We start from the raw sequence: 16,976 nt of genomic DNA, 5'->3' as shown, positions 1-16,976 counted from the left end.
ATCACACTCACTCAGGTGTGGAGAACCTCTGGTCCTCCAGATGTTGTTGAACTACCACTCACATCAGCACAGCAAGCAAGGAGGGCCAAAGTTTCCCCATACCCTACTCAAACTAATGGGAGGCCCATCTCCCTGTCCCTGAGAAACCACCGCTACAGTCGGCTGTTAATATGGTGAAATGTACAGTATATCAATCTTACTGTAACGAAGAGCTCCCCTTGCATCTTGTTACAAAATGAAAGGTGGCAGAGGGAAGTTTCACACATATTGTGTGAGTGACATTTCAGGATTCTGGCAACATGACCTATTACAGACAACCACAAAACTTCAGACGGAAGGCAATTAGACAGGAGACATTTCTGCTTGTTGCAACATTCTGGTGTAACAAAACAGGTGAAAAGGGGGTGGTTTTATCTTAAGAAGACCATTATCTCCTCAGCTTACTTAAATACACCCCTGTGTTTTTGCTGTTTAAAATAAGAGAAAAAACAGTGTATGAGTTGGTGGAAGGAAATGGATGGCAAGTTTTGAACACATCAATTCCCAGTGGAATTTTCTTATCTGTGATTTAAATTGTGACTACTAAAATTATGACTACTAATCATATGCGTGTTTACTTGGAAGTCTCCTTGATTTCAGTAGGACTTACTCCCTAGTTAGTGTGCACAGGATTGCTGATGAATGGGTGCAAGCTTTTACATGTATGGCACCCAACATCCTCCCTCTAGTATCCCTTCCATTGGCATGTGGGCCAGTGTGGATCTAACCCAATGTTCTGTACTAGATGGGCCCTTAGTCCAGGCAGGCTCTTCTTATATGTGCTGAAGAAATATAATACAGTGGTACCTCGGGTTACAGACACTTCAGGTTACATACTCCGCTAACCCAGAAATAGTACCTTGGGTTAAGAACTTTGCTTCAGGATGAGAATGGAAACCGCGTGGTGGCGGCATAAGTGGGAGGCCCTATTAGCTAAAGTGGAACCTCAGGTTAAGAACAGTTTCAGGTTAAGAACGGACCTTCAGAATGAATTAAGTTCTTAACCCAAGGTACCACTGTAATAATAACAACAATAACAATAATTTTATTATTTATGTCTGTTGTTGTTGTTGTTGTTGTTGTTGTTGTTATAAGTTGTATTATTCATATACACCAGGATAAGGCAAGACCTGATTTTGAAAGCTTTTTGAAGCCCAAAAGATACCAACACAATGTTTCTCTGGGGAATCTGGTTTATAATATTTGTGAAACTGGCTTCCGGTTCCTGTCCCGCACATTGGCGATGGTTCTCTCGACATCGGATGTGAGGCACAGGCTGAAAAAAGGGGATAGAAGGGATTAAACTATCCCCTATAAACCTCTCGGGTACAGGAGGTACTGCCGACCCACGGTTGCCTCAATGGCTCGCCCCCACACGGATCAGAGTGGGGACGGGTGGAGGCACTGGGTGCTACACACTTCACCTGATGTGAACCCCCCCCCCAAATCACCATTGGACGTGGAGGCTCTCCTTATAATTGGATTTGAATTGGCATTAGGCACACACCGGAGGAGATGGACATTATAACTGCGAACAATCAGCTGCATGGAACTGAGGTTTGAAATTGGGAGAAGTTTCTATCTTGAGTTGGAGGGGGGGGGCTCTGCTACGTTTTATGGGAATTTTTACATTTATGATTTGGCAACCCTCCCCTAATATTGAATTTTAAGATATACAAGCAAGGATGGTTTGATGTACGTTGTAACACTGGGATTTAAAATATGATGTAAAGCTGCTTGCGGCTTGAAAGGAGTCAAGGGAGGGAGAGTCTGGTTGTTTCGTTTGGAAGGATGTTGCTGGGAATTAGCGCCTACGCCCCCCACCCCTAAAAAAAAGTCTGAAAGAGATCGTGGAGATGTTGAGATATAACCTTTCCCCCCTTCTTTAAAGCAAAATGCTATGGTAGTGGCAAAAGTAAAGTGGCGTGAGGGGTTTTTGGGTGCTGGAAGAGGAATGGCGCTGTCTTCCCTTCTGGAAGAAGAAATGGCAAATCTCTGGAACTTGTCGATTTGGTGCCAGTGGGAAGGAGGGATCTGCTGTTGTCGATTTGGAACTGCTTGAGTATTATGGGAAAGAGCTGAGCAGGAGAAGGAAGAGGGCTTAACCTTGAAGTTGCAGCTCCACCCCAACCAAGCTGGAATAATACAACAGTGGGAATAAGGAGATAGCCCCAAATGCTACAGGATAAAGGAAAACATCAGAGAGACATATAAGGCCAAGAGACTAACAACCGACTTTTGGATGTGGCACACGCAGGATGAAAAGGAAAACGCTATGGTTCCTCAGTTGAAGCCTTTTTTGGAGGGAAGTTAAATAATATAATAACACAAATAGAAATCGTTAAGAGTGCAGCTGTTAATTATGTGATGATTCTGAAAAGGGAATATAATAGAAGTAAATAAGAATATGAAACATAGTAATATTAGATTATAAAGACCCATCAAGAACGGTGCACGCAAAGCCTCTTGACAAAATTGCTTTAATTTGGAACTAATTTGTGTAATTGGGTTTATATTGAAAATCAAATTTAAAAATTGGCATAATAATAATATTTGTGAAACTATTTTAATGGTTTTCACTGTAAGGAGCAATAAATTATGTGACAAATACAACCTTGTTAGCCAAACCTTGAGGTGCCAATAATGCACCAGTAATCAACAATTATTAAGTACGTACAATTGCTTCACTAAAGCATTTCACTGTTGTCTAATCAGTAAAAACCTGTCTGAGAAAACCCGTCACCTAACCACGAAGAGACAATTCTGCATGGACTGGGGTGTTTAAATGAAATATCACTTTATAAGAACAAAGGGAAGCTGACTTGAAAACAGCCAAGTCATAAACCGATGTATTGCTCAGCGAAATAATAGAAGCTTTCATTCACAAAATCAAACATCAGCACTTTCATATTAAACCAACAGCTGAACTCAGTCTGAACCACAGCTCAGTCTCAGAAGCTGATATTAAGTGCCAGGATTGGCCTGGGAAGTGTGAAGAAAAAGCAAGTGCAGAGATTAGGCTTTTCAGCCTATCTTCTTGGAAACTGAGCACTTGCCTGAGCTTAGCAAATACCACGAAATTTCAACAGGCAGCAGTTCTGCCAATAAGCCTGTGCTTCTCTGAGTAAGGAAGTTGACAAATGTTTCTTTGTTACTCTCATCTACTGTGAAAAGACTAAGGTCCTTCCCAGCAAACAGTGACAAAAGGGTTTTTGTCTGAGCACTAAAGTAGCAGTAGCCCAGGTCCTAGGTTGGCATCATCCTGCCTGTACCCAGTGGATCGGTGAGAGGAGGTGGATGTTCTCTGCGACAGAGTGATGGAGAGTCATTGCCGTGCAGTGGTTAGTGTGTTGAATTAGGATGCAGGAGACCAGAGTTTGAATCCTCACTCAGCCATGACAGTGGGTCACTCACTTGGGGCTTGTTCACACTTTCACTTGTACCATTATAGTCAGGGTGGATTTGATTTAAATCACTAGTCAGTAAGACTTGATTTAAATATATATATTTTTTACAGAAAGACTCATTCTTACTGGTATAATCTTAATATTTACAACCAGAGGAAGGTTTCATTTTTGGAATAATAAACGTTCAGAGTAGTTTTTACAGTTATATCAAAAATTACTGATTTGGTTATACTATTAGAAATACATAGACAGATAATTATGAAATTATTGTGGGGTTTAATAAGCTAACTGTTTATATTTGGACAACTTTTCTGCTGTACTTTAATCATTTCCTTAATAACAATTTAAACAATTTATTTAACTAAAACAGTAACATTACAGCATATGTATCCATGTTTGTTAACTGATGTGGTTAAACAGTGTTGTTGTTGTTTTAAAAAACTTAGACTGAGTTTTAGCACACATGAAAAACTTAAAACAAATCCTTATTTCCTGATGAATAGCCTTTGGACTATAATGTAACTTAAATAGAAAACTATATTTGGAAAGATTTTTCCTCCAAAGGCATTTTATTTTAAAAATCCGATTTAAATAAACAAAATCAGATTTAAATAAAAAAATCCAATTTTAATTTTTTAAAATTCATTTTTTAAAAATCATTGATCTTTATCCACCCTGATTACAGTACTAGAAAGCATGGGTGCCAGTGACAAACTCAGTGGGGAAACTCCTGAAGCTTATGGCAGCAGTTGCTCTGGAGGAGGAAGAATTAGGCTGCACACACAAAGCATGGAAATACGGCTGTTTGGATCATGGTCCATTTCTGCACAGACTCCCAGCCTGCTATTTATGGCTTGGGAGTGGGGAGGAAACCTCAGGAACATTCAAGATCAATATGCTTGCCTGCTCCTTTGGATCGCGACTGCTCGTATTCAGAATTCTGGTCTGCTATTTTTTTGGGGGGGGAGGGGAGAGATGCAAAGAGGGTCTTGAGGCAGCCACCACGGCACTGTGCACAGGCAGTCAGCACAAGCACAGATCCGTTTCCTTTGCCTTCCCCTGAATTGAACCGGCTATTCTGGTTTTAGGTACATAGCAGAACTATGTTTTGCCTTTTAACAAAAGGGGGGGAAATGTCACGGTGGCAGCAGGAGAACACATGTTACATTTCATGACATCAGGCAGTTAAAATGTATAGCTAGTACATACAGTGCTCTCGCCAGAACTACTCTGGATTTGCATCAGACAGAACTGCGAGTACAAAATGTCCCAGCTCTTGTAAAAATGTGGGTGAGATAATATTGCTATCGGAACCTTAACTGTTGCCTTTCTTGATGGCTGTTGCTGCTGCTGCTGCTGCTGAGCTAATAATCCTAACATTCCACTGAAGGAGTGTTCAGTCAGTGCTTGATCATAAACAGGAAAGGAATGAAGGGGGGGAACCCCAACCTCAGGCTTTATGAAAGATGCAGGTCATTGACCTTACAAATCGCGACAAAATTAATTTGGCACGGCATGCCGCTTCTGCCTTTTAACTATGCCCTGTGGAATTTGAGCACCTGATATTACTTAAGCTCTACAAAGCAAAAGGCTTTTGCCAGCACAAACAGCTCAGGCATGTGTGGACAGAGCCAGTCATTCAATTTTGGGGAGTCTGAGGAGAGAATGGCTGGGCGTCTCCTTTCTCCCACCACAGAAAGAACAGGGGTGTTTCGAGGTGATGGCGCTGAGGGATTATGTCGCCATCTTCCACAAGTAGCAACAGAGTCGCCGCTCACACTGTTTGCCGCAATACAGAATAGACAGGAGGGTGAAGGAGGAATACAGTGATTTCATCAGTACATGCTGGTCTGTCCTGTCTATGGAACGCCAGCCTATAAACCTTGGGTGAACTGACATTCACTGTGCAGTGGGATAGAATGGGATGGTTTGCTGGCATGCATTATGCCTTGCCAAAAGATGTGGCTGATTACTCTGGGCTTTTAGTGTTCAAATAATAATTAGTTGTGTACACACTCCGGTTTACTCTGCATCCAGCACTGCATCCCAGTGCTGGTTTGGGGATTGGCGTGCACACGACATTAGCCACAATCCACATCTATACTGTGAATTCTTATGAAATACTGTGTTTTGAGGTGTGTGCCCCCTCCCCAACCAGATTCTATCAGAATTGAAGAAAAGAATGACATAGCCACGTTTTAAGCTGGCAATGTGTACACAGCCTTCTCCCAAAGCAAGGCTTTTGAATCGCAAGTACATACCGTGGTGTCTACAGCGGTGACCTTCTTGGTAGGTATATGTTTCGGGGTGGGTTCCTTGGTGCAGACCAACACACAGCCCTCTGGACCCAAAGTTACAATGGCTGTTTTACAGCCTCTCTCGAGCAGGATCCGTCCCACACGCCCAGCATCTTCAACATTGCCAACTGGGATTCCCGTTAAAAGTTCTGCCTAGGGGAAAAGGTTGAAACAACACAAAACCCACATTAGCTGGGGGGGGGGATTAAGCAAAAACATCAATTTATTTCAGATATGTAATATTTGCTACTATTAAATGCACTGAGTCAATGGTGTGTAGCAGGAAATATAGTGGGAGGTGCAAGACTCAGAGAGTAGTGGGCTGAAGAATAACATAATAACTATTGTAATAACCTCTACAAATAATTAATTCAGGGCTGTGGCGTTCAGCCAAACCCAGTTTCCTGATTTGTGCATGATACACATGCTCAAAAGCACATTTTTGAAACATTAATACAGTGGTACCTCTGGATACGAATGGGATCTAACCCGGAGCCCCGTTCGCATCCTGAAGTGAACGCAACCTGCGTCTATGCATCTGTGCAGGTTGCGATTCGCCGCTTCCGCACATGCACATCATTTTCACCATCTGTGCATGTGAGAGCGGCAAAACCCGGAAGTAACGCGCTCTGTTACTTCCTGGTCACCACGGAGCGCAACCCGAAACTGCTCAACCTGAAGCAACTTCAACCCGAGGTATGACTGTACATTAAACAAGCAACATTTTTAGATGCACATAAAAAACCCACCCTAGTAAAATGTGCGAAGTGGCCAACTGCGTGCTCTGCCCATAACGGGGATCGCAGCATGAGCTTCCCTTGTTCAAGGGAGGTAAATGATTTTCCATTGCTTTACCCAAGGAGCTGCTTTGAAGAACCACCTCTAAGAAAACCACTGTGGGGGTTCCCTCTTGTTCCTCCCCCAGTTTCCTTGGGAGTAGAACCTATGTAAAGCAATGGGGGGGAAAGGTCTGTGTTGCTTTGCGCAGGAGGTTCTTTGGAAGGGCTGTCCTAGGGGGAAATGAAGGAACTTGGATTGGTTTGGGAAATAACCATGCTTTCCCTTGCGGTGGGGAATGCTTGGTTCATTTATAAGCCAATCCAATGTGTGTGTGTAAGAGAGAGACAGGGAGGGAGAGAGAGAAGTTTTGGAATATATAACCAGACAGAGGGCCTTCTCGGTAGTGGCGCCCACCCTGTAGAACGCCCTCCCATCAGACGTCAAGGAAATAAACAACTATCCGACTTTTAGAAGACATCTGAAGGCAGCCCTGTTTAGGGAAGTTTTTCATGTTAGAAGTTTTATTCTGTTTTTTATGGTTCTGTTGAAAGCCACCCAGAGTGGCTGGGGAAACCCAGCCAGATGGGTAGGGTAGAAATAATAAATTGTTGTTGTTGTTGTTACACACACACACACACACAGAGAGAGAGAGAGAGAGAGAGAGAGAGAGCTGAACCTGGGGCCACACTCTTGAGAAGTTGCTTTTAAGCAGAGGTTGGATGGCCATCTGTCATGGATGCTTTAGCTGAGATTCCTGCATTGCAAGGGGTTGGACTACATGACCCTTGGGGTCCCTTCGAACTCTAAGACTCTATGATTCTGTCACCTAAGGAGAGTCCACTGCTCAGTCTTTTCCACCATCAAATGCCGTCTACGGCTAGCAAGTTTCTCCTAGTGCCTTGCCAAAGTCTGCTTCCTTAATAATTTCCACTATTTCATTCTAGTCTAGAGATGAAACCCTGTACCGTTGGCCCTAGTCCTTCTCACCATCCCCCAAAGTGGGGCGCATGCTACAATGCCACAATGAGGCAATACCACAATGAGGTTCTTGAAGGAAGGGCAGGTTACAAGATGCAAATACATATGCACCACACCCTGTTGATTGCATGGACTGTGATAGTACCTAGTTTAGAACAGAACACTGTGTTATTGCTTTAATCCCAGAGAGCGCCCACAGTCCTTGACTGTTATTGTCTGGCCCTCCTTCTGTGCTGCACAGTATACAAAGGTGGTTGCGGACCGATTAGGCAAATACAGATGCCTTTAGGAGTTTCTGCTGCGTCTGCCATCTGCAAAGAGTTGCCTCCAGCTGTATTTGCAACAATTGTGATGCAGCTGAGATAGAGAGGGAGAGGGGGGAAATGAGGACACCGCAAGGCAGGCCAGGAGTCGATTTCCCGCAAAGGTAACAGACACTAGACAGATGCTACGTGCCAAAAGTTAAAATGTACCACAAAGTGTCAATTGTGAAATTAAATATAAAACTGCTGGGCTGTGTTGGAAAGTTCCTCCCTCCAATAAAATCACTTTTTTAAATAAAAAAAAAACAATTGGAGGAAATAACTAATGGCTGCTCTAAAAAAGAAAACGAAGACACAATAGCAGGAGGCCAAGGAGGATATTTTTAAAGAGCTTTCTACATAAGACCAAGGGAAAGAGATTCTCCCCCCTGGCTCCTACCACCACATTTTGCAAAAAGGCGTAAAACACTCACAGAGAGATGAGGAAATGACCAAATTACTTATACTGCTAATCTACAAGTCAATATACAGTCAGTGTGGTACCCCCAGATGTTGTTGGGCTACAGGTCCCTTCATCCCTGACCATTAGCCATGCTGACAGAGGCTGATGGGAGTTGGAGTCCAGCAACATCTGTAAGCCCCCTCCCCCGTATCTACAGGTAATGCTGCTGCTGCTGCAGAACCAAGTGCCTAAGCAGAAAATGCAGAAATGCAGAATTCAACAGCGTAAAGATATGCAAGCTCACATTCTGCAGAAATGAATTTCTAAGGTGTGACTCCTTATTTCATTGTACCCACTCCAAACTGTCACACCTTTAGAAACATGACCAGGCATGTTCCAAGTCTACTACGGAAAATGCAAAAATAGCAATGCATCTTCCATAACGTGGAAAATGCAAAAAAGCATTGTGCCACCCAGCCCCAGCCCGTTTTGCTCAGCAAAGTCCCATCCAATGTTGGGATTTTTCACTTGCCGTTAGGTCCATGTTATGGGTGGTGGTGGTGTAGAGACTACACTACTGTACAAAGATTGAGTTTACATTTGTTGCTCTGACCACCTTTGTCTCTGGCTCCACCCACCACTGTAAAATGGCCCTGGGGTAGCTTCCCTGAAAGGAATATGGTCCTCAGGCAAAAATATTTCCTATCCCTGAGCTTAAAGCAACAAAAACATAGGAGCCAAATCCTAGGAGCCGAGGGGGCTTCGGTCCTCCCAATGAAATATTTGAGGGGGCTGCCCCCCCAAGTTGATAGGCATTGTCATTCAAATGGTTTGTGTGTGAACCGCGTCATGTGATCGATTATGCAGGGCGGGGCTTACCTCCCCCCCCCCATATTTTATTCAAGTTGGCACCCCTGAACAGAAGCAAAATGGGTAGGGGGCAGATTTGGGCTTCCCTCCTCTGCATGTTTTTTGTGTAAATAATAGCACACACATACCCCTTATATGTGAATGTAACAAATGCATTCAGTAACATATATATGGCTGGCCCTGCACATCTGAGATTGGTTTTTTTCCCTGGAATAACTCTCTAAAGTGCCAAGGACATTATAAATGCAACACCTACAACCATTTCCCTTCAAGTCTGAAATCACTTAGTGGCACACAACCTTAGGGTTTTGGCTTCCACAGGACCAACATTTGATATACTTATTCTGCAATTCTTTTATTAGAAGAATTAGAAAGAACAGAGAACCAGCACATTCCTGGGCAAACCTCAGGGATTAGGCTCTGCTGCATCTGGTGCACAGTGAATTAACAAGCCAGTTTCAACAGGCTTGATCTTTCTGGGAAAAGTCGGGGGGGGGGACCAAACTACCAGCTAAGCAAAAAATCAGGAACTGATAATCTTGCAAGATGCATTCTCAGTATTTTGCACACGAACCACATACAAAGAAGTAGAAGCTGCACAAATAAAAGTTTATTAAAGCAATGAAAAATATGTCTCTGAAACCACAGCTTGTGAAATATCCTTTGTGGTAGATAGCCCACTGATATTATACCCTTGTTTTTTTGCTCCATTCTAGGACAACAATTCGGAATGAACAAAATGTTTCACAATACCAAGTATTTGTGGCTGTCGAAGCATTCACAAGTGTTTGGTGGATGTGCTTCCATCCAACAGATATTTGGAGGATGCAGCCAATGTGGCAGGGTTTGCAGCAACTTGGGGTACTTTCAAGGCTTTGCAAAGTCACAGACTAGTTTTATGCCTCTGCTGCCGAGAAGATAAATAACAGAAACTTCCTGTCTGATCCCATAACTCTTATCAGCCAATCATAAATGGACGATTACAAGCACACAGTATGAATTATTAAGGAACCTGGCAGAAACTTCACAGCTCATGTTGACAATGGGGCATAAATTTACACTTCCCTTTGAAGTAGGTGGCTAGTCAGCGCAAAAAGTTTGACGGGTGTTAATTGTGATGAGCTCTGAATTCTTTTTTCTTTTAGAAATATTTCAAGATGATGATTGGCAGCTATTCTGCCCCCTACACCCACACCCTATACTGCTGTGTTCTGTATGGTCAAGCTTCATCTGTTCCAATACAGATAATAATTTTACTAAATTATCTATAAACCCTTCTATGTGGGCTCTTTCACCTCTCAACATGCTGGCCCTCAATGGGAGAAAACCTGGTATGAGAGATGGCACTCTTCTTTTCATCTTTGGGACCATGTGGATGCATGAGAACTATCTGGACAAGGTGGGCTTCGATCAGGCAGACCTGCAAGCATGTCCCATCTCTGGCTGGCTGTGTGGACTTCCAGACATGATACAAGATGACAAAAATTAGACTGGAAATGTCAAGAGTGGAGTTGGATATAGCTGAGTAAGTTCAGCAAGGCAGTGCATTGGATCTATAGTTTATTGTTTACAAGCCTATATTCAAAGCATGTTTACCCTGCTCTTCGATGAAAAAGGCTCTCAAATCAAGATGCAGAGCAACTTTTTAAAAAGGCAGTCCCTGCCCTCAGCCTTACAATCTAAAGGACACCACACAAAAGGGGGGAAAGGATGGGTTGGGAGAAGAAAAGACACAGTAGAAAAGGGAAAAGAGGTGAAGTGGGAAGTACCAGTTCTTACAGTTCTTATAATGGTGGCTGGTTGGCTAGCTGGCATGGAAAAAATTCAGGTATTCTGCTAGCACTGGGCACTGCAAGGTGACACATGGAGGAGAAGACGACAGAATAGCCCTGCTTTCCTTCTCTTTCTTTCTTGCAGTCTGATGGAATCACCCAGGTTTATACACTGTGCTCTCCTAGACCCTCCAACACTCCTCAGATGAAAATAGGGACATTTCTCCTTCCCTCCCAACTGTTCCTCTTCAACCCCCCATTTTTGCCACCCTCCAACAGAGCATTTTCTGTCAGAAGGGCAAGTGCCACCATTACAACACCAAGGGGACACAGCACTCACACCCTCCACCACCCTGAGAAAATCACTTAATCCTCTTATTTTATTCTTGTAGTTCTGAACCATGATTCCGCCTTACAAACCCAGCCATTGGACAAAGCTTTCAGGGTTGAAGTATGAACTGTATGTTTATTTCCTGAACTGTATGTTTATTTCCTCTTTGGTATGCCACACAACCAGTGAGATGGAGACCTTTTTTTTGGGGGGGGGGGAGGGGAGATTATCAGTTCTGTTTCAGGTACTATCCAGCCCATTCCAAGTAAAGCCAGCATTGTCCAAAAATAATTTTTCAGAATCTGAACCAATTACTTGCATTCAAATGCAGAAAAGATGATGCAGAAAACAGATTTAAAAAGTTGCATTGGTCCAGAGCGACTAAAATCATGGTGATGACATGTATTTACCTCAGTTTCATTGCAGCAGATGATGTCAGAATAGGTATAAAATCGTGGATCTAGGTCAGCGACGGCTGGAGCAGGATTAAATAATGTCTTCACTATAAGAAAATGGAAAATGTCTAAATCAATGGCACATGATGCTTGGATATGAATAATTGGGCAGAATCCAGCAAAAACTCTGTGTTGTTATGGCGAAGGCACTTTCAGCTCCACATTCCCCACCAAGATATATAAATTATATATAAATCTTCAGGAAATTATCCTACTTTCTCATGTTACAAAACAAAAATGCAACTCCGATTCACAATAAATAATAATGGTTTAGTTAACCAATTTTGTTAGAATATTAAAGCCCTGATTATCATGCCACTGTCATCAAAGTGAGAAAAGAAGAATTAATTAGCAAAATGAAAGCTCTGCTGAATTCAGAAAACAGAAAGTTGAGTTACCGCTAATTTGTTTAATATTTTTATAAGATATTCCATCTAAGAATCACAAGGCTGTTTGCTGCTTTTAATTTGAAAATCAAAGGTGCATGGAAACTCACTCAGCTAATGGAAGTACCAAATACAGAATCCAGCTTGTCTATAACATCCTGTGCCCTGTCAGCCTTCCATATAAAACAAACCCTCTTCCAGATTAGAAATGTAATTCACTGAGCATGATTCTGGTTATCCTAACGTTTACCTATTGCAGCAGGAATGCTTCCAATGCGGAACATGGAAGGAAATGAAGCTCATGCAGCAGAAATGGCAGCTCATTGCCAGCATGTGCCTCAGTAAATAAGCAGCCTGAAGCTTGGCCCAACCAAGGCTACCCGCTCAGCTAGCTGTTGCACCTGGACCCTTCCTCAAAACCCTGATCACACTTAATGCCTTCAAATTGGTTGTCTGAGCCTCTGTAAAAGTAAATATGGGAAACAGAAGCACACAGAGCTCCTGCAGCACTCCCTAGTGCACTGTGTATAAGCTAAAGATGGGCTCAAATTCTCATGTTTTCTGATGATGTGGAAAAGATGTACTTCAAGCTTTGTTGAGCTGGGGAAAAAAAAGATTTTAATTTTTTCGACGGGCAAGGGAGAGGGACTTGCAATTTGATTTCAAGACACCATAGCCATATCCTCCTCCTTTCCATAAACTTTCTGCCAATGTGACAAGCAAGGTTGGCAGTCCTGGTGCAGTCAGAGGCCATTTCCCCCCAGTGTGCCTCTGTGAGAGGATGCCTTGTAACAACCTTCCAGCGGCATTGTTGAGGGGCAGGGGGGTGGCTGTTCAATGGGGCAGCCACTCCTCTCTCCCAGTGAGGGAACCGACCCCGGATCATGCTAGCAGCACCCAGCAAAATGGTTATTTCAGAAAGGGGAAATGGGGGGGGGGGAGATTTGCCTAAACTATGCAGAAACTAAAATGTAAGCACTGGAAATGAAGTAAGGTTTTTCATCACTCCGTCCCTCAAAATGGTTGAGAGCACACTTTTGTAGTATGAGAAACGAGCTGTGAAGATAGGGAGGCACTTTCTATCCCGTTAGAGTACAAGCAAATTAAAGGAAAGGAGCTGGAATACGTCCAAGGCAGGTTGCAAAATGCACGGGAGGATAATCCGTACAGTAATAGAAAAGGCTGCTCAAGCGACTACCAGCAATCTAATGCGACAGGGCAACCAACTCCCTATATTCTGCTGACTGTGTGATGGTAGTTTGGCACAATGCTCTCTAGCCCCATCAAGACAAGGTAGGGTGGAGAAGGCAAGCAAAGCAGCTTGCCACCTACTGTCTCCTGTTGCAATGATGCAAGCCCCTACTGTCAGGACTGCTGGCTTAGTCAGAGGGATGGCAATCTGAGGTCTCCAGGCCACGTCAAGAGAGTCAAGGCCCATCCCTGTCAGCTTGTGGTGGCTTGCCTGCAAGCTGGTTTTCTTTGAAGCAAAGTGGGCAGGGGTCCACTCCTGGCGAGGGAGGGATAGCCTTAGTAGGTAGGTCAAGGGGTTATCCCCCCCATTGGTGGCCACATTGCTTCAGGGAGCTACATCCCGGTGGTGAACAGGGCCAGAACCATCCCCCCTTCTCTCTCTCTCTCTCTCTCTCCCTTTCTGCCACCTGCTTCTCTCTTTCCCTTGCATCACCCAGTGGGCTACCTGGAGGGGGCACAGATCACTCTTGCCTGAGATCTGAACTGACGGCTTGCAGAAGGCTTTTGAAATTAGACTGAAGGTGAAACCAGGGCCATAGGTAGCTCACCCCTGCCCTAGGGGCTTGGAAGCTCCTTCATTATATACCTTTAGGCGCCAGGCAAAAACATTCCTCTTCAACCTTTGGTTTATTGACACCCAAAGCCCCCTTAGAATGTGTGTGGGGGTGTGGTTAATTGAGTTGTTCTTGTTCTTATTTTTATTATGTATTTTATATTGTGATTTTATCTTGCGAATCGCCCTGAGACTTGTGGGTATAAGGCAGTATAGCAATAATTTTTTTTTTAAAAAAAAGCAGAATGGTGGGTGAATCAATGTTTTTTGTTTAGGCACTTCTGAGAAAGCAGGATCCATAAATGGGCGACTTCAGCTCTTCCATTTAACTACTCAAGCGAACAAGAAGAATAGCATTCGAGTCGAGAGTGCTACAATCGCTTTGGCATGCTGGATTTAATGACCTATCCGGGCACTGTGCCAGTCAAAACAGAGGCCAGCGCTTAGACAAAAGCTGCCACAGGGACCTTTAATGACTACTAGGAGGACAGTGAGACATTGGCAAGTGTAACACTGTCGGTTTGCAGCCTTGTAAAACGGGGGTAAGTGAATGGGGACAAGAGGGCTTACAACCGCAAGCTTCCGTTTCCTCACTTCCCCCTTTCTTTTGAGCATGGCATCTCGGTGTGCATCTGTTAAACACAAATAGTCTAGTGTGCTTCCTAACATAAACCCCTGCATTAAACATGCAGCATCTGCAGACTAAAGGAAAGGAAATGCCACTAACACACTCCAGCTGGGAGGGTGTTAATACTGCGCAGTGTTAGCAAAGTGTTTATGGGGATGTGGTTATACAAGGCAGTTTGACATGTTTGTCCTGTCATCTAGGGCAGAGGTGGCCATAGATTTACTGGAGTACGGAGCACACTGTGACGAAAGATGGAATGGTTAGGATGGTTCTGATCTTCCAATTACACAGTCTCTTGCCTTAACTTGCTAATGCCTTTCTTGCTCACATTCACCTAATATTTTTTTTTAATTTTTGGTTTAACACGTGTGATGTAATGAAACACTTAATAATGTGCCCTTGCTGCTACAAAAAGAGCTCCTTCAACACTAATAAATTTATTACGGCACAACAAATTTATTATGGCCACTTCGTAAGATGGACAAGGTTGTCACTCTAGCCTAGCGCAGGTGTGCACTGTTGAAACAAATGGGTTTTCTAAGCAAAAGATTACACAAACTTATGCATGTTTGCTCAGAGTAATTCCAATTGAATTCAATGAAGCATCCTCTGAGGTAAGTGGGTATAGGACTGAAGTTTTAGGAACTCCTGGGGTAGCAAGTAAGGAGAACAAGGAGAACGACTGTTGGCGAAAGCAACATTCAGAGGTGTGATTGTTGCAGTAAAGGGTCACGCAGAAGAATTTAGCCTCACTTTCCACAAAACATGGTTTATTGTTATGGATGAAGCAAAGATTGTGGTTTAAAACAAACTCTGGCCAATTTCTAAGCAAGCCAACTTCAAACTATGGGTTTCGAAGTTGGCTTGTTTAACTAACCAGTTTGTTTTAAACTCCAGTCCCTTGGGCCGTACATAATGACAAGGAGTGTTTTGCAGAAAGTGAAGCTATGTAGTCCCCCTTCCAGAAATGGAGGAGGAAGAAAGGAAGGAGCATAAAAATCCAAGGCTTGCAATGGCTTCTTGCTGCTCATGAACAGAACACTAAACCATGGTTTGGCATTGCCTTCCCAACTTATGTGCTCCAAATGTTTTCAGGCTAAAATTCCCATGGAAAATGATCAGGGATGATGGGACATGGCAGTCCAAAAGATATGGAGGGCATCAGTTGGGGGAAGGCTCCGTGAACCCAGCCAGCGAGTATGTGCCTCTTATGACAATTAAGAGATGAACTTTGTCATGCCAATCAAATGAAATCATAGTTTCGCTCTTCTTTTCAAATCTGGCACAAACTGCCAAACACACGTCACCTTCTTTTCCACTACTGAGTTTTTAAAATAGTCCTGAAGCCCTGATGCCTATAAAAACATTTTAAAAGAGAGCAAATAATTAGGACAGATTATTAGATTACCTCCACTGGTGTGTGCCATTTTCAGGGCTTCCAGAGAAATAGCTGGGGTTATTTCAAGTTGGCAGACCATGACTTTAGCGTTTGAGATGACGTGCGCAGCCCTCTTTAAGTCATCAGAACTCAAAAGCAAATTTGCTCCTGCAACAATGACGATAAAGTTTTCCCCTAAAAAACAAACCAATTCTGATTTTTAAAATGTTTACAAGTAACCATGCAACCAGTCTCTTTCGCAAAGGGATGGATGGATTCTACCCACACAGCTGTACATCTCCCCTTCGCTTCAATCGGAGCTTGCACCTGGGGAACTTCATGCTACGTTGTCGTCTAAAATAATATTATGGTTTGAGCTTCCACAGGCTCAAGACGATTCATCAGATGCATGAAGCACACTGGAGAGACACATCCTTAAGTCAACTGATTCCTAAGTGTCCGTTAACGTTTGTCAAGAGGATGCTTCAAATGAAATTTGTTAGTGGAAAACTTTTTGGTCCTAATACAGAATGCCTGTCCCTACATATGAAAATGTGTGTGCGAGAGAGAGACTCGCTTTCGCCTGTCTACCACTGGCACATGACTCTCAAGAGCGTTGGTCAAAGGGGAATACAAACCTAGGTTTAAAAAAAGGATCTGCTCAAAGTTCTTCTAATAGGGGCCCTTCAAGGCTGAGATTAAGACAGTGTGGGGACAGAAATCATTCTGATGTGCTTTTATTTGTTTGCTTATTAAAAATATTTACATACCACTATTCCTAAAAAGTGTCAGAGCAGTTTACAACAATTATACACAAAACCTTTCAATTAAAACTATATAAAATGTTGAAATCAGAAAATAGCCAACTATTATGCAAAGATGTTATTCTTAATTGCCTGCTTAAACCTGACGGAATAGAACAATTTTCAACAGCTGTTTAAAAATTAAGACAGAAGGCACCTACTTAATGTTTCAGCATGTGTGTTTGCTTTTTAAAAAGAAAAAGAACTTGCAAATAAGTGGACTAACAATTCTGAAATAAAACAAATAAACAGCAAGCGTCAAGTTATTTTAAAAGAGCCCACCGCTTCCTTGGAGCTCCTTGGAACAGACACCACAACTTCAGATTTGTATTTTGATGATGCC

General features: G+C 43.0%; 1 protein-coding gene across 5 annotated transcripts in view; it reads right to left on the bottom strand.

Annotated features, from left to right (window-relative positions):
* Window positions 1-16,976, bottom strand: part of RBKS (ribokinase) — a 70,726-nt gene that overhangs the window by 22,726 nt on the left and 31,024 nt on the right. For all 5 annotated transcript variants that reach the window (XM_081904335.1, XM_081904337.1, XM_081904334.1 and 2 more), the window contains 3 exons: window positions 15,861-16,025; window positions 11,590-11,681; window positions 5,708-5,896 (listed from right to left, as the gene is read on the bottom strand). In XM_081904335.1, coding sequence (XP_081760461.1) covers window positions 5,708-5,896; window positions 11,590-11,681; window positions 15,861-16,025 — 446 coding nt within the window. The remainder of the gene's footprint in view (window positions 1-5,707; window positions 5,897-11,589; window positions 11,682-15,860; window positions 16,026-16,976) is intronic.

Source organism: Podarcis melisellensis (assembly GCF_964234715.1).
Source record: "Podarcis melisellensis genome assembly, chromosome: 3".
Lineage (NCBI taxonomy): Eukaryota > Metazoa > Chordata > Lepidosauria > Squamata > Lacertidae > Podarcis > Podarcis melisellensis.
This window is presented reverse-complemented; position numbering and strand designations above follow the sequence as displayed.